Source organism: Rhamphochromis sp. 'chilingali' (genome assembly GCF_963969265.1).
Source record: "Rhamphochromis sp. 'chilingali' genome assembly, chromosome: 15".
In the NCBI taxonomy this organism is placed as follows: Eukaryota; Metazoa; Chordata; class Actinopteri; order Cichliformes; family Cichlidae; genus Rhamphochromis; species Rhamphochromis sp. 'chilingali'.
The window spans coordinates 2,453,152-2,474,080 of NC_137942.1; the positions used below are offsets into that span (position 1 = coordinate 2,453,152).

The 20,929-nt window shown below is 41.9% G+C and overlaps 1 protein-coding gene across 1 annotated transcript in view; it reads left to right on the forward strand.

Annotated features, from left to right (window-relative positions):
• Positions 1 to 9,321, forward strand: part of gsg1l (gsg1-like) — a 43,132-nt gene extending 33,811 nt beyond the window's left edge. The window contains exons 3-5 of the mRNA XM_080904481.1: positions 839 to 991; positions 3,966 to 4,077; positions 7,817 to 9,321. Of these exons, the coding sequence (XP_080760607.1) occupies positions 839 to 991; positions 3,966 to 4,077; positions 7,817 to 8,177 (626 nt within the window). The 3' untranslated portion in view covers positions 8,178 to 9,321. The remainder of the gene's footprint in view (positions 1 to 838; positions 992 to 3,965; positions 4,078 to 7,816) is intronic.
• Positions 9,322 to 20,929: the final 11,608 nt, after the last annotated feature.

The following is a 20,929-nucleotide window of genomic DNA, read 5'->3' on the forward strand; positions in this document are numbered from 1 at the left end:
AGTTAAAGATGCTCGTTAAGATTCATTAAGGAGTCGGAAATGATTTTTAGACCGTTTGGAAGAAATATGTCCACGTGGAGACGATGACATGGATGAAAGGTTAGCATCCTGATGCAGAGGAAACAGTAGTTGGTTGCCACCTTGCCTAGAGAAAAGAGCAAAGACAAAATTAGTGATCAATATTCCCAGTTTGGGGGTTTTGAAGCGCTGCACCAAAACTCACTGACATTCAAATTGAAAATTCAGCCTGGAGGTTGTAATTTTACCTCCTCTTCATCCTCAGCAGAGCAGAGCGGAGAGGAGCAGATAATCCTGTTTAATTCTGTGTCGTGAGGAGCTTTTTGCCTTTTTAGAAATAATACGTGTGGAGAAAAGAAGCGTGGTAGTGAGAGCGGACCCCAAGGGCAGCTTCTGCTACAGGATGACATCTCTTCTGTGCTTTAAAAATGTCATACGGTACAGCGGGGTTGTAACAGCTGTTCATCATCCTTTATAATGTCTCTCTGAGCTCTGCAGGGGTTTTTTCCCTGTCTATGACCAGAGGGCTCAAACACCTTCCTGTCCTCCTCTGGGATGATGAGAAACAAATAACCTCACCTTGTTTTGAGCTCTAAGTGCATTGTCCTCACTACAGAGGAGAGATGTGTCATTATCCGAGAATTCATCAAAGTTTCATCACAGGTTTGTGGCTTATTGGACAGCAGATGAATGAATGGCTGAAGTTGGAACAAATGGGAGACAAAGTTTCTCTCCAGCGTTTTGAGCCCTCGTAGCTTCAGAAGTCCGGGACGCATCTATGTGAGGTCTGTCTGACTGAGCGGTCTGTTGGTGTCTGTAGGCGTGCTGTGGTTGTCCGTGGTGTCCGAGGTGCTCTACATCCTGCTGCTGGTGGTCGGCTTCAGCCTCATGTGTCTCGAGCTTTTCCACTCCAGCAACGTCATCGACGGACTCAAACTCAACGCCTTCGCCGCCGTTTTCACCGTGCTGTCCGGTAAGATGCAAGTTTCCTTTCCTATTCTTCTTCTTGCGTTTCTTCTTCTTGCGTTTCTGCTTCTTCTTCTGCTTCTTCTTCTGCTTCTTCCTCCTCCGTTCTAATTCTTCTTCTGCTTCCTCTTCCTGCTTTTTCTCTTTTCCCTCATCTAACTCTTTAGTTTTTTGTCTCTTAGTCCCTCTCCTCATTTTTTCTCTTTTTTTATTCTTCACTTCTTCTTCTCTGTTGATTTTCCTGGCAAAAGATAATTCGTGTCCAGTGAAATTTGGCATCAGGAACATCCTTTAAACACCACTGGGCATCATTTACATATATTCTGAGTATTGCTGTGAGAATCAGCAGCAGAGCGGACAGAGCCTGAGGCAGATTTGTGAGGTCGTCCAGGGTCAGAGGTTATCCCATGGCAGCCTCGGATGTGGCGGTGCCAGGGATTTTTTCCCCAATTTACGTTAAACCTCTTACACAAGAAGCTGGCGATGCGTCCGTCACTCTGCTCCTCTCAGAGGACAGCGGCACATTTTACAGCATTTATGCAGCAAACCTCTGAAGCACGCTCCCTTAATCACTTCATATCACAAGTGACACTTCTGCTCTGAATTATGTAAAAACCTCATGCTCATTCTCCACCAGGGAAAGGTAATTGACATTTTGAAAACTATTACACAGCAGAGATAAAAATCCAGGCCTTCCCTCTGCTCACGTACTCCAAAAACCAGGCGTAGCCAGCGAGGGCCGGATCTGTCTGTGGAGCTGTCAATCACACATCATTAGCTCTGATCATTTACAAAAGACACTTGATGATTTGTTCAGTTTGACCTAAAATAAGCAACAGAGGTCACAGAGAAAAGAAGCCAGGGTCATTTTGCCTCAGACTTTTTACAGCCACAGAGGTCGCCCCCTGGTGGGCACTAAATGGAATGCAGGTTTAAAGCACTTTTACATCGGCTTCACTTTTCAGACCTGCAGCTACATCTAAGGAGACCAACGTGTATACTCCACACCTGAGCCCTGCATTCTCAGGAGCCCAAAACAAACTTCTGCAAAGAGCCCCCACCCCACTGTGAGCCACATAAACTATTTATCACTGCCACAAATTAAGTTTCCCTAAAAAGTTTTCCACTTCTTCGTGCTAAATGCAATACATAATCTCACCAGCAAGTTGTGGCTCTACCCAAAGGCCTACTCGCTGTCTGAGAGCACCCAGGTGGCGTCCTGATTGGATGCCACCTATAGCGGTTGGCCTGAACCCAGCCACCTGATGAGGGCTCCCGCCTGTTTTACCAGGCTCCGCCTTTCCCCTCCCACCCAGCCAACCTTCTTCTTCAACCTTCTTCGTATACAAGGGCCAGCCAATCAGAGGAAGCTGAAAATTTAAACTGTGACTCGTGCAAATCTGCTCCAGTGGAGTTCAGGAATACAAATATGGAGTATTAAAAGTGAAGACATCAACAAACAGCTTTGATTTACTAATAAATAAATAAAAAGTAATGGTGGGTGTCTTAAAGCTGATGAATATGGAGCATAAACCCCCCCCCCCCCCCACACACACACACACACACACACGTGATTGTGATGTATAACGCCTTTGTTAATGTCACATCGACTCGTTTGCGCCGCGGCGTTTTGACTTTGTTGTAATTCTGCTGACTGATTGTGTCGCTCTCTGTAATTGATTGGATGTTTCCGAGCGCGCCCATTGATTCAATTGATTCTGTATAATGACTAATTATGATCATTACATGTGTTCTGATTCATTACTGTTGGGCTGCAGTGATTTACTGTTGTTTTTGCTTTGTGGTAATTATGGTGGCAGACTGTCTCGTGCTGAGGGTTTCTGTTGTTATGTAAGAGCAAGAAAACACACTAATGTGTCTCCAAGCCGTCCTCACAGGGTTTGAACTGACCTGGGACTAAAGAGGACTCATTAAAACAGGAATATTTAATGTGTTAAAGACATTTTGTCTAATGGTGATGCTTAAATGTGTTTATGCGTCCAGAAAAGTTTTTAAAAACTCAATTAGCCCCCCCAGAAAAAGCCTTAGAATAAATCATGCTGTTACTTGATTTACTGATGGATAAATGTGAAGCGCCTGTCTGACCCTCATTTCGTCATTTATAAAGTTCCTGAACATTAAAGTCAAACACTGGACATTAGATTGTTATTTTCTGTCCTTAACAAGAGCACTTTTATGATCATTTAGTCCCCAGTATGGAAGGACGGAGACAGCACTTATGTCACAGGTTTATTATCAGCTTAGAATAAAGTCTGTAGTGTTCATTTGTCTGACTCTGTGGGCAGTGATGCAGCTGACACACAGTCGTTCTCCTGCTCCTGATCCTGTAAAGCTTTAGACACATAACACACTGATCAGTGATCAATCATTGGTCGTGTTGTAATCAATCACAGGGATGGAAAAATGTCTGTCACAGCTGAACCTCAGAGATGAGTATCTGAGTGAAGATGAGGCTGAAATGACTTTGAGACTCTAAAACTGAACTAAAATGTACCTACTGATTGTAATCAGATTACATTTAATGTTGAAATGTGTTTACAGACTGAGATTCAGTCATTAAAAATTAAGGTCTCCACATTTCACCGAAATCAGTCTCAGCGGCTTCACAGAACCAGATCCGCCTGAACGCATTCTTCCTGCTCAAAGGGAGTTTTTCCTCCCCACTGTCACCAAGAGCCTGCTCAGAGGGGGTTGTTACAGCACATGCAGATCAGTTTCATATTATATTTAAGCAACAGTATCAGGCTGCTACCATGGCTGCACAGGGGCACTGACTGTGCTGTACGGTGTGTAAATTTGGCTCCAATATTATGTTTTGATCGGTTTGTGTCTTAAAAGCCCTTTTTAATGGTTTCCATAATGAATTTGTTCACGTGTGTGTGTGTGTGTGTGTGTGTGTGTGTGTGTGTGTGTGTGTGTGTGTGTGTGTGTGTGTGTGTGTGTGTGTGTGTGCGCTGCAGGTCTTCTGGGTATGGTGGCCCACATGATGTACACCCAGGTGTTCCAGATCACAGTCAGTCTGGGTCCTGAAGACTGGAGGCCTCACAGCTGGGACTATGGATGGTCCTTCTGGTCAGTCCACAGCCCCCCACACACATTAACCCCTAACTAGCGTCACCCCAACATTAAACCTGTGTCCATAATAACGTTTAATGACTGTCTGTCAAAGATGTTAAAGTTCTTCATGTTATGGCTGCCAAATATTTGATATGAAGAATGGAATGTGTCTGACAGGCCACAGAGTCCATATTTATGTAAGAATTCAACAAAATGACACATAGATGTTCACAGACAGACGCATCACGTCTCCAAATACCTCGTTGTAATGACTGTTGGTGGAGGTGTGCAGCAGCCTGTCAGCAGGTGGTCTGCAGGTACGCAGGGAGCTGCTGTTAATAATTGTCTTTGCTCTCTGCTGAAAGCTGAGCTGCAGCTGCTGAGTTCCAACAAAGTCCTTTTTTGAACAGAGAGAAGAAGCGACTGTGCCTTTTATAAAGAGGTGCATAAGTGATACAGATGAGCAGAAATAAAGAAGCACAAACATGGATTTCATCCAAACACGAGTAAAGCAGGACAGAAGGAGGGAAACACCTAGAACGAGAACACCTGCTCCTGTTAATAGAAAGATTTTCAGTGTTAGTCATTTAAGCGAAAGCCTCCATTTACCACCACGAGGGAGCCATTCAGGATCGTTAAAGTGGAAAGGAGGATGAGGATTAACCTCTGCTGGAACAGAAGGCCAAAACGCTCCTTCAGGATGAATGAAACGATGATGGACGCTTGATGTGCACTCAAACTTTCTGCTTAAAGCTCCACTGAAAGCAATAACCTTAATTTGATTTTAGCACGTGCAGTGTTATAGAAATAAGAGAAAACGCTTAATATGAAGACGGGAAAAAAACACAAACAAAGCAGCTCTTCATCTGCTGGCAGGAGGTCGCTGGCAGGTTTTCTAGCTCTGTGCTTTTAGAACAGTTTGTGCTGAAGACACAGAAAAGGCCGAGTGTTTTTTCACGGGGAAACAACCTCTGTGTCACGTTCAGACAAACTCATCAGGACTGAGCGTAACCCCTGTTACGCCTCTACTGTGAGGATCTTCTTTATGCTTTGCAGTAAGAGGAGTCTGTTTCATTTATGTTGTTAAAGACATTATAGTCCAAATTATTTTGGATATTTTTTAATAACCCCACCACATCTACCTCTGGTTCTTTGGTTTTCATTTGAATCATATTTAAAGACAAAGAAAAATCCCCTGAGAAAAGGCAGCGGAGGTACGGTGTGTGGCTGACGGAGCAGACATGCTCAGGAGGGATTTGGTGAGAAACAAAACTCAGGGAGGCAGTAAAAACTGCAGTTCCTCTAGTGCCCAGCAGGGGCTTTAGGAGCAAGTCCCCATAGACTCCCATGTTAAAATGTCCAACTACAGCGAAACAAACATGTTTACAGTCTGATTTAAAACAAAAAAACAAACACAGACACACACACAAAACAAAAACAAAATTGTTGAGGCTTAAAGTTGGGGGCGTGGCCTTTTTGACTGACAGGTGCTAGCTGGATGTAAAGCGATGTCCTTTTAAAACGCTTAAAAATAAACGTCTGGTGCTTGGTGTGAAAATTCAATTTAGTTTCAGTTAGTTTCTACAGAGGTTTCAAATTCATTTTTATTAGTTCAGTGTTAGTTTTAGTCTTTTTAATGATTACTGTGTTTGGAGGACATATGCCAAATATTCATTTTATACTTAACCCTTTACAGCCGATCGGAGCGCTCTGTTTTGCGTAACTATTTTTAAATCCCGGTAGCTCTGCAACCAAGTAAGCTAGCGCAATAATTTTTTTTGCATATGAAACTGGAGGAGTTATCTTATGCCATCAGCTTGTCCTAGGTCACAGTTTCCTTCCACATATAGCTTTGCAAAAACTGCATAAAAAGCACTTGCAGCAACAAAAACATGATATTCCAGAAACACGCTTCGCCGATCCATCAGCTGTTTGTAACACTTCCTACGTCCATCAGCGCGAACTATCACATGACCGCATGCCCTGCCCGAAACCGGAAGTGACGTCATTTTGCGGAAATGTAGTTTTTTACGATCGGGGCCTTATGAGCTTGTGTTTTACTTGTTATGTGTTTTAAAAAGTTATGTTTGACTTTAAGACTTCCTGTGTCGTTTCTGGGATGCTTAAGACTCATATTGCACTGCTGGAAATAGTTTATTTTGATGCATATGCTGTTATTTTGCAAATTTGCACTATAATATTTATTTTCGTTTTTCCTGCAGTATATAAAAATTGGTGTATTTCAAAAATAAAACTATGAAGACACTCAAAATAAATTTCCTGTGGTGGGAAACTAGTTTGTGTAACTTTTTTGTATTTACAGTTTTGAGGGATAAGCCTCTTAAATTTCTCTAACTAGAAATATATGTTAAAAAAACAAAAACGATTTTCAATTTTTTTGTAGTTTATTGCACTTTTTTGCAATTTATGTAATTACTATGCACCTAATGCAGACATATTATTAAAGTTTGGGCTATAATGGTTGTATTGATGTATAGCAACTTGAAATGCTCCCAAAAATGGCTCCACAGCATGTAAAAATATAATATAAGCTCTGGCGAACTTGGTTCTATGGTAGGTCTTAAAGGGTTAATAAACATATCAAAGATTTGTCAGACTGTAATATTAAATGTTAACGAACTAAAACGTTGACTATAATAAGCTTGTAGCTCCAACAGTAATCGGGTGTAAAACTGAAATGTAATCAGTAAACAAAAGAAATAAAGAAACGGTGTCATCGACTGAGGGTAATTTATATGTTTTACGTTGCGGTGACTTGTTATATGCTTCACTGCGGTGCTATACGTGAAGATTTATTGCTGTAATTTCATATTGTTTATTTGGTTTTGCCTTTAAACAGTTTCTCTGCTTCCTCTGAGGAACAGTAATGGTTCAGTTATAAACATAATCCTACAAAAGAGAAGGAAAAGTGATTGAGTTTATAGTGTATTATCCAAATTACATCACACTATGGATTCCTGTTGTCCCAAGATAAAAAGTGATGGATTTTATGCGTCATTTTGTTTTATCTCGTGGTTTTCTTGCTCAGCGTGTTTAAAGACCTCTGCCTGTTTTTTTGTTTTTTTTTTGTGCTGTAGAGCATTTATTTCCCACACTGTTTGCTCAACATTAGGCTCTCCAGAGTCACCACACACTCTGAGGTAGCTGAGCATCGATCATCGTCCTGCTAACATTTGAAGGAATGAAGATGAAAAACTCAGAATTACATTTCGCGGTCGATTTGGGAACACATCGGTGTTCCCCAGCAGACCTGGAGGCTGGGGGACTGAGCTTTGATGAACAAACGATGCCCTTATTTGTTTGTGCTGAATCGAAAGATTATTTTATTTTAAATAGGAGCAAAAAAATCTATAAGTGTGCAAGTTCTCAGTCATTCGGTTCATGGTAGTTTGTGTTGGTAGAAGGTGAAGATGTTTCACCTCTCATCCAAGACGGTTCTTTAGACACAAAAGGTCAAGGGTTCCTATCGACTCCTAGTGGGCGTTGTTTCTGTCTATGTGGTCCAGATGATGGTTGGCCCACTCCTGACTATGCGAGTCGTCACATAACCCACGGTTTGAAAAGGGGTGTGGGTAGTTACCGTCACTGGAGGTTAAGGGTAAAACCACAGGCCCAATCTATGTGACCTACATAAGTCCCGTTGCCTTCTTCTTTCAAGCTTTCAAAATTCTAATTACATTGTTCCAAAGATATATTTCATACTTATTGATTTCTTCTCTCTTATTCCACTCAGCATGGCGTGGGGATCCTTCACCTGCTGCATGGCCGCCTCCGTCACCACCCTCAACTCCTACACCAAGACTGTGATCGAGTTCAGACACAAGCGGAAGCTCTTCGAGCAGGGCCTGCGTGAGGAGCAGAACTACCTGGACCAGGAAGCTTTCCACTACTTCCGGGACCGTTCACTCCAGTCCATCTCCAGCACCGTGGAGGTCTACCCCGGCCACAGCGGCACCAGAGCCGGGCTTGTTGTCGGGGGGCCCGGTGCGGGCCCCGGTCCAGGTCCCGGACCGGGACGCGGGAAGATGAGAGCGGGGTCTGCCTCAATAGACTTGGGGGAGAACACGGACTCACTGGGGGAGGAGCAGTGCTGAGTCACACATTGGAATGAGGGGATTGACTGGGTTGTGGGCGTGGCTACACGATGAGGTGAACTGCACCTTCACATGTGGACCCGGCCGCTAGTTTGTCCACTGTAACTGAAAGCAGAGGCAGAACTTATTTTCTGTTTTAAGAGGACAACTAAAAGGCAGATTAAACATGGATTACAAAAAGAAAATACAAATGTTCTCGCTGTGTGTGAAGTGAAAGTCAGTGTAAAGTGTGAGAAATAGACTGTGGGTGAAAGTAGGCGTTCTCCTGCTTATTTTGAGGTGCTGTGTGTAGTATTTTAACATCAATACATCGTCACAGTTTTGAAAAATGGTGAAAGCCTTTGCTGAATAGCGACCCTTGTAGCAAGAAGCGGAAATTACTGTGGCCCTGAAGTCCAAAACACAGAAGTATTTCAGAAAATACAAGAATGTTTTCATTAAGGTTTCTTCTTTGTTACCAGCAAACACCCTTGAACATCCTTCTTGGACTTTCTGGCAAACACAATTATGTGTCCGCCAACTGTTTAATATTATCCATGTAAAATAAAATAAAATAAAAAATATATATTTATTTATTTATTTATTTATTAAATAAAAGATTCTTGGGAGGAATTAAAGAATTACATTAAAATTATAATAATTAAAAAAACATCATGAATAATTTATTAATCATTTATATCAAATTAATTAAGAATCAAATGTAATTGTGTTTAAAACTAGATTTCTGATTACGCCGCATCCCTCCTGAAGGAGATGGTCAAACATGACTGTTCGTGGAACTTTTTTTTTTTTTTTTAAAAATCCAAGAAAAATGAATATTATCAAACTGTTGCTATGAAATGTATGAACAGCTGCATACCCTGTTATTGGACTATACACAGTATAAACGTTATTTGTGGTTTGTTCAGCAGTAACGATAATTTATTCACAGTTAATTTTTGTGTGTGTATGTGTGTGTTTTGCACCTCAGGGCCACCGTAGAGGAACATCAATATCTAATTTAGCTAACATTAGCCACATATGCTACTTGTCATATCAGACCGAGTTGTACTGCTGACGTGCTCGAGCATGTTTGTCCCCCGAGTCCACTTCGATGGAGTGCGATCGCTTTGCAGTTGGGATGGTCGTGATTTTTAAATATTCAAATAGTCATTAAAATATTTTAAAAAACGCAAATATGTTACACAACTTTCTTGTCTTAAAATTGTTTTCAACAGACACAACTGATGCAGTTTTAGAATAATTACTACTCATTATTTGTTACATTTTTTTAAAAATGTAACAAATATGTTACTTAATTACTGATTTCTTATCACTTTCTTTGTTGTGGGTGCTGGGCTGTGAACACACTTTACACCACAGGCAGTATAAAGATGAACGTAGTTACTGTGACACCACCTGTTGGTTTTTGAAGACAGAGAGGAGGTATTCCTAATACAGAAGCCCCGCCCACCTGTTGTTCAAATCTTCTTTTTTTGGTTTAAAAGTTTGTTTCAGATCTATGATGGGCGGGGCTAAGTCATGCAAAGCTGCTGTAGTAGGGTCCAATGAGCAGAAACAGCCACGCTAAATATGCAAAACATAATATTTTGAGTTCACTCCTTCCTGCGTTAACAGATGATAAATCATTAAACTACATCATCCCAGCCACATTTATTTGGCCCAGTACTGAACAAGCCTGCAGTAGACAATGCTATTAGATTAACACACTGGCTTTGTAGCTCATGTGAACTCTCGATTTTCCAGGTCAAATCAGTCCCTGGAGAATCTCCCGGGCAAGCAAGACTGCCAACCGATCAAGCATGCTCCAAGACATGCTTCTTTGTGAGCCTCGGTATCTCTTATCTGATGTAGTCTGCAGAAAGATGAGGCGAAGTTTAGCGAGAGAGAAACACAGAAACTGTGGGAAATCAAGAAAAGCTGGCCTCAGGACAGGAAGCAACAGAGATTATGATTATTTTTGGCCTGAGTCAGATTAAAATGAAATACCACACGTTGCACTTTTACAGGTCATGTTCAGGCCACATCCTGTTGCTGATGCTGAATGTGGGGCTGGTGTTTAAACTAAAATCTTGAGCGCTGAGGGTTCAGTCCAGTCTTCTCTTTCATTTCTTTGCCTCCATCAACCACCAGCTTCCAGGACTGACAAAAGAAGCCACTGAAGAAGACCTGCAGTTTCTTGAGTCAGTGTTTGCAGATACATATGTTAAAATCTCCAACTTTACTGCAGTAATGCACATGTAACCCAGGCTTTAGGCTGATAAATTAGTCCTCCACCATCTGATCCAAATGCGGCAACTTCTGGTCCCCAAAACAGTCCACGAGTTGCCGACATTCACCTTTTTTCGATACACATGATTTAAAAAAAAAAAGGTGCTTTATTTTACTTGTGTGAATGAATGCACTCTATTATTTTTACTAATTACATTTATTTTTCCAAAGAAATTCTCAGTTGAATGTTAACATGTTAAATTTCACTAGGAAACACTTTATGGATAAAGATCTACTGGGTAAAAGAAGCAAGGAAACACGATGAAAACACCTCGGTACACATAAAACTGTAATATTGGAAAATTGTGCATAAAATATCAAAGGTAACAATGTTTCTTCTGCAGAATAATGTCCATAAATTAAAGGTAGAGTGTTGATAAAACAGCTGGATAAACATTTTAGATTCAGTCATTTGCACGGATGCTAATCCGAGACTGCATCCGCTCAACTTGCCTGTTTTATAGACATGGTGAGCGCTACCGTCCTTCATCATCATCACAGCTTTCCTAACTAATGAATGTATCAAAGGAGTTATTAACAACTTTTAAAACTCCATCTTCCCTACATCACAAAAGTTAGCCAAGGTGGTTAGCAAGAAGCTCGTTTACCTGCTAATGCTAGCTGTGTGTCCATACAGCACGATCTGATATTGTCGTGTTGGTGTTGTTCCCAGATCAACATAGTAAATGTTGTTCCAGGATCAACATTGCAAGTGACCAATCAGAATGTTGTGATGTCATACTTTTGCGACTTCGGGAAAAACCGCCGTAAAACAAAAAACTGTAGTTAAGCTGCGAGAAAGCTCCTCTGTCCGCCGATCAATGGACCCTCACCCTAACCCTAACCGTAACCCTTTAATAAACGGTAAGCAGAACTGATATTGTCCTTGCAACATTGGAATTTCATAAATGCACACATGGCTTGGCGCGCCAAATAATAACGTCACAACAATGTGATTGGTCACTTGCAATGTTGAACCTGGAACAACATTTTCATGATGATCTGGGAACAACACCAACACGACGATATCAGATCATCCATACATACAAAGTGCAGGTGGTTACTGATCTCAGAGCAGAGCAGCCAGAGGCAGTTTGCTCTCCCATCAGTTTACAGTAAAAACCAGCAATGTGCAAACCACAAAAAGCTGCTGGAGACCAGTCCAATCACCACTGAGACAGATCAGTTGGTGGAACTACTCAGTGCAATCACCAAGCAGCCGTGATTTTTCAGAGTTCAAAGTAAGTTAGCGTCCTATTTTTAATAAGTGTAACTGACCCATAATACACATACCATACATAAAAAGTGCTGATAAAGGCTGTGGAGACCTTACCTGTTTCCTTCAACATGTGTGTCTGACTGGGAGGTTAATAATCTCTCTCTCTCTGGGACTCCATTTATCCTGATTTAACCCGCTCAGCTAATCCTCCCTCTCTGCATGTCTGCCGGCCATCACGCTCCACAGAGTCCATTCATCACATCAGATGTTATGGATCAAAGCGAGTCTAATCAACACGTCTGTAAGATGTGGGCAGGAGAGAAATCCATAAATGCAGGTCGGCGTGGCGGAACAAATCAAAACAGTTCAGGTAATAATGCTAATTAGTTTTTAAAATTGGAACTCGGGATTTCATGCACTCGGATTAGTAAATTTGCCCTCATATTATTAAATTTTCTCCCTTGAATGAATCATTAGAGTGCACATGAACAGTCTGTGTAAAGAGATATTAAAAGACTTATAACAGCTGAAGGTCTAAAAAACAGATTTTAATGTCAGTCAGTGAATTAAACAATGGAGATAAAATTCATTGATTTAAAACAAATTCAATATAAATGATACATTGTACTTAATATTTAATTAAAAGATGATATAAATATTTAAGTAAATACATTCAATGCTAATGTTTTTTTTTAACAGACACCGGTGTACAGAGGACTCACGACCTTCCACAAACCGACCGTTTTCAGTCAGGCAGCTTTAGACGTTCTGTTTGGATTACGTTGGCCCCAAAATCTCAGCCAAAACAATCCTCGCTGTTTCCAATCCATGCGCTTACATAAAACACACACTGGGCATCTTCATGCAGCGCTACACTGTTAGTGACTGTTCTCGTCTGTTCAGGTGACTAACAGATTATTTGTTTTTTTCTCAGTTTTCTTATCTTGGTTGAGTCATTTCATCAGATTTTTACATTACACATATACCAATAAAATCCAGAGACTGTATAAAGAAGATGGACAGAGCCACCGTGATGTCATGATGTCTGTGGGGAAATTCCTGAAGGCCAGAAAGAGATTTATGGTCCTACGGAAGTCTGCGGTTAGAGGGCAGCTCTGGTTCTCTGTGACATGACTTTATGGGCTGAATCCCAGGTCTCAGAACAAACTGAATAAAACATGAACTAATATCAGAAAATCATCACGGAATATGGAGCTGCCAGACAGGAGGAAAAGAGTGAAGATTCATAGATGTAGTCAAGGAGGACATGGAGAAGATTGGTGTGGCAGAGGAGGATGCTGGGATACTTCTTCACTTCTCAGTAGTACATGGGGGGTGTGATAGGCTCGGGAGCCGCCACCAGTACCCTCCTAGGCTTTCCTCAATTTATGTTCAAGCCATTCACCTTTATCTACTAAAAAAACACTGTCAACCCTAAACCCTGTTGGTAATTGACGTCATCATGCGACGATCAGTTGACCCAGCTGACATCGGTGTGCCCTGGCACGAAGCGCGGAATCTCACTGACTTGGACTTCGCAGATGACGTCGCCCTGCCGGGCTCGACTCAGGAAGATCTCCAAAGGTTGACCACGGCCCTGCAGAGGGAGGCGGCGAAAGTTGGATTAAGAATCAGCGCCAAAAAAACCAAGGTACTCCGAGTTGGCTCTGCACATGCCCGCATTCCTGTCATGATCAACCAACAACGTGCTGAAGAGGTGGAGAATTTTACATATCTTGGCAGCATCATCTCGAATGACGGGGTCTCTGATCGGGATGTCGACGCCAGAGTAGGGAAGGCAGTTGGTGTCCTGCGACGTCTCCAGCCTATTTGGAACTCGACCTCCCTGAATGTCAGGGTCAAGATCAGACTACTGAACTCTATCGTCTTCCCTACTGCACTTTACGCTAGTGAAACCTGGCGCTCAACAAGTGCAATTATTCAACACCTGAACGTGCTTCAACAACGTGGCCTGCGGCGAATCCTGAGAATTTCCTACCGGGACCGAATAACAAATGAGGAGGTCCTACGAAGAGCAGGCACCCGCCCATTAGTTGCAGAAAGGCGCTTCCGCTTTGCGGGCCATATTTTACGCCTACCCCCTCATCGCCCAGCTAAGATTGCCATGACATGGCGTCCACGCACTGGCAAGCGAAAGCAAGGCCGACCAAAGACCACATGGCGTCGAACATTTATGGACGATCTGAGAACTGTCGACATTGCCTGGGACGAAGCTGAAGCAGTCGCTGCTGACCGACATCGATGGAGATCACTAGCTGCCCGATGCGCCGCCCGGCGTAGGAGGAACTAAGTCTAAGACTAACCCTAAAATGAAGACGTGGGCACAGCTAGTGAATCACAAGTTGTGGGGAAAAATGTGGCTGGTGAGTGGTTTCTGGCTGTCATGGGTGAAAACATTGGGTGGTTATAAAGAGTGTGCTGCACCAATCCGGTCTTCAAGTCTGACGTCATTAGCCGTGCCTGGGCCCAAACACTGCTGCAGGTCCCTGAGTCAAATAATCACTGCAGCATTACCGAGAGTTGAAAAACTGTCTGAATTCTTTCATCTGTAATCATGGGTATCCTTCACTCTCATTGGTAGCTGCTTCAGTCCTCACCTAAAGTTTACAAAAGTTTATTTCACCCATAGTCGCTTATCAGGCTTTATGATTGGATGATGTATTTTGAGATATAGGCCATTTCAAACAGCAGCATCATCTAAAAAAAATTAGATTTAATAAACTGCTGACAACTCGGCTGCCCAGCGACCATTACTGAGAGGAAAACATCCAGTGATATATAATCTCACCGACACACTGATAGAATCATGGAGCTACCCACACAGTCCAAATATTTAAACATTTACTCACTTTTTTATTAAAAATGTCTAAAACCTTGGAAGCATTTTATTTGCTGGAGTCTTACGGATGCTTAGTATCTGCCTCCTGGATAAAAGGAAAGTTATTAAACTTCTGTTCTGCTGTGTGTCTCCTCTTCTTCCTCAGTGGGAATCTGCTGCTGCTGAGCTGTTTTCTTAAAATGGTTGTTTGGTTCAGCTAATTAACTAAATTGGCTAATTAAGATTTTTAAACTCTGCACAGCTTTACTCTCAGAAAAACATCCAGTCTCATTCACCCAAACATTGCATGAATGCAGCAAACATAGCTGTTAATAAAAGGTGTGCCTGCTGGAACAGGCGGTCTGTGAAACCAGCAGGTACTTCTATAATCAATAGGGTGGCGTAATCAATACTGCTCAGTGCAATCACCTGTTTCTGACATCTTCACCACTCAGAGACATGCAGAAAATAATAAGGAGGAGACAAGCGCTTCATTTCCAAACCGTCACTTCAACAATGGAGCTGTGATTAAAATGAATGGCTGGTGCTGTTTTTGTGTTTGTGTGCAGCAATCAGTCTCTTTGGTGTGTTCAGCAGATTAATCTAGCGCTGAAAGAAGGTGATTTATTCACTAATGTCACAGCAAGAATTCCTTTCTGCTTTGTCCACTCAGATATAATGGCGCATGGGAAATTCATCTAAATATTAAAGTGTTTCTGCACCGCGGACGCAGTCTAAATATACTCCAGGAAAGGTGAACTCAAGCAGATAATAATTACAGCAGACAGTAAAGAACAAGGGAAGGAAGTAAAAAAATGGAAAGCAGCATGAGGACACAACCTTCAAAATTAAACCTGAAATAACTGAAAGAGGCCAAATATGTCCACACAAGCATTTTAGCAGCAACTGGGGCAACACAGAAAGCAAACAAAAGAAGGAAACACACAAGTCCCAAAGTGCTGCAAGATGCAACAATAAATAAATCTAAATTGAAGTGAGCCTGTACAGGTGGGTCTTAATGTAACAGAGTGTAAAGGTTTCACTCGTAGATGCCAGTAGATTTCATGTAAACAGTTTTGTACAGACTATATTTTTAATAAAATTAGCATTTAGCAATGAATTAGATCAACTTAAAACGAGATACTCTCGCCATTCACCTGTAGTGAGTGTACGCAGATAGCAAAGTGACTCCGGACTATGTCGGCCCCAGAGGTTTGTCACTATCTGTGGAAGGCTGTCAGTCCACTGTTTACTGTGAAACGAGTCTGATATGTGTCGATGAGTCAGTGAAGCCTCTTACTTTTGTCCAATGACGGCAACACTGAGGTGAGTTGTTGAGCTCATGCTAAACTTTTATGTCGGTAAGTGCTACTGTTTTGCCTCTGTTAGCCGCTGTTAGCCAAAGTTAGTTGCTATGAGCCCTTTTAGCTGTTGTTAGCTGACACTGGTGGCTGTCAGCCAGTGTTAGTGAAACTATCTTTGAAGTGGATGTAACTTGTTGGACTCTGACACCTAGTGAATAAACTCTCACACAGAAACAGGACGGTTATGTGTCTAATCTGCTGCATCTTAGTAATTAATATCATATCTTGAGTCTGCAGGTCTGAATACTACAAAAGTGTTTTTTTCTATCAAATAACCTAAAAAATTAGACAGCTGTACCTTTAAGCTTTTTTTAAAGGTATCAAAGTCCACAGATCTTAAATCCAGTCAGAGTGAGTTCCTCAAAAGCCTCATTTGTCTTAGTCCTTAACCTGGACCGAGGTGCTGCTAACGAGCAGTGATCAGCTGACCACAGAGACCCCACTGTTTTGTATCACTGTAGAAATTTAGAAAAAAACCTGACCATGAAAGCAATCACCAAAATCTTAAACTGAACCCGAAACTTAAGGCGTTTAAGACAGCGTCAGTGTCACCTGGGACCTTACAACAGCACTGCAGACCGTTTGAAAGTGATCCAGGGAGGATTTATCAGTGAAAAATGAAAATAATCAAGGCATGACAAAAATAAGCATGTATGACAATTTCCATTTCAAATTGAGACTCAGCATATTTAAGACAGGTGATACTGAACAGGTGATAAAAACAGTTTTTTTCAAGATGGCTGACGTGCCTCATCAGAATTACCACCAGATGTCTCACAGCTGGGAGAACCGAAGGTGAAACGGTCCGAGATTCAGAGAAGAACTTTAGTGTTTTGTGCTTTTCAACACAGACAATTGGCTGCCACCCAGTTCTTTAAAACATCCTGAAAGATAATTTGACACATACAGCTGGATATACTGACCTAACAGATGTATGAGATATCTTCAAAATCATTCCTGTATGCAGCACGTCACATCTGCAAAATGATGCAAGGTGTAGTCATTTCAGAGGTGTATACAACAACAACAAACTTTATTTATAGAGCACATTTAAAAACCAGCGGTATACCAAAGTGCTTAACATAAGAGAAGTAACACGAGTATTATAAGGCTTTAGCAAAGTATCAAATATACTCACAGGTTAATGCCACTAATACACAGGGGTAATATAAAATGCATATCAAAATAAAAACATAATAAAAGCAGAAGCCATTTAAAAAAAAATGTGTAAGAAAAAATAGAGTAAGTCTAAAAGTCAGGTGCGAGCATTAACAAGCAGGAAAGGCGAGATTAAACAAATAGGTTTTTAACCGTGATTTAAAAGATTGGATGGAATCAGACGCCCGGATCACAATCGGAAGGTTATTCCACAACTCTGGTGCAGCCAGGGCAAACGCCCGGTCACCTCTAGACTTCAGCCGAGATCTAGGCTGCACCAGGAGTAACTGAGTAGATGATCTGAGTAGCGCTCTGGCAGGAACATACGATTTAAGGAGTTCCTCAAGGTAGCTCGGTGCTGTGTTGTTGGTAATTTTAAACGTGAGCAGCAGTATTTTAAATTGGATACGGTATTTTATGGGTAGCCAATGCAGGTCAGCTAGAACAGGAGTGATACAGGCAAACTTCCCAGTTCTGGTCAGAATGCGTGCTGCAGCATTTTGGACAGTCTGTAGTCTATGAAGGAGGGCAGAATGAAGACCAAAATAAAGTGAGTTGCAGTAATCCAGCCTTGAGGTCACAAAGGCGTGGATGAGCTTTTCCAGGTCCTTATGCAGAACATATGCCTCGCCTTAGAGATGAGACGGAGTTGGTAGAAACTAGATCTAACTACAGCAGACACTTGTTTATCGAGTTTGAACGAGCTGTCAAGCAACATGCCCAGATTGCTAACAGTATAAACCTATCCGCGATTATAAGATCAAACCAGATTACTTTGGTTTGATGTTATAACCTGCCATGTGTGCCTGGAAAACAATATTTACTGCCAAGAAAGGTCAATATTGGACTTACAGTGTTCTTCTGTATCTACTGGATGTTGTAATAAAATGTTTAAATGTCACCATCTGCTGGCTGTAAAAAGTGGCATTTCTGCCCCCTAATGGTCAAAAATTGCTACTTTTATCTTTAGGAATTAATTTTCTGTTGTTTTTATCTGCATAAAAATTAAAGTAAGTACACTTTGCCTATTGTTGTGAGGTTTTTGTAAGCCTGCACGCCTACCTTTTGTTACCTCTTGATTTGTAGAGTCCTGTTTTTAGTTTTGTTGTTGTTGCTGCTGCTGCTGTGGTTTGATGAGCAGGTGTGGACAGAGGAGAATATTTTTCTAAATAATAAGTATAATTATTATAAGCTGATGTTCTGAATAGCCACAAAGCTTCTGTTGTGTGATCAGACCTGCATATGCTGACACTGAAGTGCTTCATTTGCTCTGTTAGAGAAGAGCATTGATGACGTTCATGTTTGTGTAATACAAGACCAGAGCACGCATAAAAAATACATAAATAAACCTCACGGTCAGTAAACTGTAGAGCCACACAAATCACAGCGACACAGCGCTGGCTTTCCAAAGCCACGTCCCTGAGTTTGAGCTGGAAATGAAGTGACACACAGCTGCCTCCTCTCCAATAAAGGTTACACAGCCGGTGGGATGTTTTACAGTTGATAAGTAGCAGGTTTGTAAACTAGTCCCACTTTCAAAGAACATAACACGCGGCTGTTCTCTGACTTTCAGATGTCTTTTGGGATTCACCTGATTCGTCTCAGAGCTGCACTAAACTGCTTCGCTGCTCAGGGATGTTTGATCGGCTGTAGTTTCAGATGGATGAGACAAACTGTAAAACACTGCTGATGTGGCTCAAACGTTACTAAAGCTCTTCAGCTAAATGTGTTTTACATCAGCCCGGTCAACATTTAATCCAGTTAAATAACTTTAACCAACCACTTAAACATAAAGTGGCCACAACTGACAGTGAACGCAACAGCGTCAAATCTCAGGGCAGCTAATCACAGTGATGCTCCAAAGAATTATTGCCTGGGTTTTTCACTGTTCGTGTCTTTGTTTTCAGCTGCAGTGGGCAGCGGTTTACACAGAAAGCTGCTGTAAACGACCTGCTCAACATAGCTAAATGTAAGGTAATGAACAGCTGGAGGAGTTAGCAGCTAAATAGTCGCAGATAGAAGATGGTGGAGACCAAAACTGAGCTAAAAAAAAGGCTGAATATTGGACTTTAGTTCATTACACACTTAAATGTGCCACCTTGCTCTCTGGATTTCAAGTATTAAAGCACCTACATGCTTGGAAAATGTTAGCTTTTATGTAACAGTGTATTACAACAGCACTGAATGAAAACTTTGAAAGCCAGTTTCCTCCTTTGTCTCTGTTTGATCTCATCTCAAAAGGAGGAAGCTGTCTGAAGAAGGTAGTTGTTCACAGTGTTTATTGCCACAGTGAGAACACTTCAGTCTCCTGACTCATGCCACAGGAAGGGATGAGCAATTGGACTGAACTGAACTCTGAAATCCAAGAAGACATGCAGTCTAATCCGTTTTCTGTGAAAGCTCGAGGTCCAAACACAGATCCACTGGGTGACCTCACAGACAAGGTCACTGTCAATAGGAAGGATATTGATCACTCCCTGGAAATCCCAGAGTGAGACTGAGTCCAGGCCAAGATGAATTCATGAGAATACAGGGCATCGATCACCGGGGTAGACCTCGCTGAAAATAAATTGTCTCATTATGAGTCCTCCTTGTTTCTAATGGAAACAAATAACCTACTTCCAGCTCATCTGCAGCTAATTTATTTGTATTACTTATGCCCACAACACAACACCCACTGATGTATATCCAACCTCGCTGCAGTGTTTAAAAGCTCTTATGCAATGCTGCGCTGTCATTAACAGAGAAGGTCACGCAGTCAGCTTGTTTGTATGCACTTAAAAATGCAGGTCCTCCTTGAGATGAAGCATTACTATCATCAAGCCCCATTAGGCCCAGGGGCAGCACAGAAATATGCATCTAATGTACGATATCCTCCAAGGACTGACACTGTGCTGTACCTCACTTAGTGCCAAACAAGAGGTTTATGTCACCATTTGGAGGCTGCATGAGCACAGCATGCATCACCGACAGTGGAGGAGGTCTGAGGAGAACTCAAAGTTCTTTTTCTTCTTCCCAAATATGCAAATATGTCACATTTTAAGATGCATAGATCAATAATTTCATATTTGCAGTGGCTCAAATGACTAAATGTCAAGTGAGAGGGCTCAGTGAAGACATAAGCCAAAGAACTTGATAAAGATTTTTAGCATCTTTCAGCTTTGTTTTGGTTTAACAGCTTGTAATTTTGCTGTTTCTGAATCCCTGCCTCTCCTGCCGTGTCGATCAGGTAGACTTTGCTTAAAGCCGCACACAGTGACCGACTAACGGAGGACAGGGTGATGGCTCACAAGCTGGATGAGCTACTACATCACCAGGATGAATGTATGTAAACTTTACATGCAATGGTTTTTTCATCACAAGAATTTATCTGCCAATAAAAACAGACCACAATATAACAGTAAGAATATATAATACTTTCTTTTAGCAGTTTTAACAACTGTAATCTTCAGTAGGAACACCAGACTCATATAAAAGGTGAGATAGTCAGAAAGTTGTTGAACTACCTCAGTGATGGGTGACATCACAGAGGGTGGGTTCGCCCTGAGTTCCTAAAGGTTCTGGTTGTTGTAGGGCCGTCCTGGTTGACGCGCCTCTACAACACGGAGATCTGGGGCGGTGCCTCTGGATTGGCAGACTGGGGTAGTGTTCCCATCCCACTACAGGAGGGGGTTACATTCCTCAGGCTCCTCTCTACGCCAGGGTACTGGAGAGGAGAGAGAGCTGAGCATAAAAGCTAAGCTGTCAAATTATCGGTCGATCTACGTCCCTGCCCTCACCCATGGTCACGAGCTCTGGGTAGACACCGAAAAAACAAGAGCATGAGCAGTGGAAATAGAGCTGCTATTCCTCCACCTCAAAAGGAGCCAGTTGAGGTGTTTCGGGCATCTGAAAATGATGC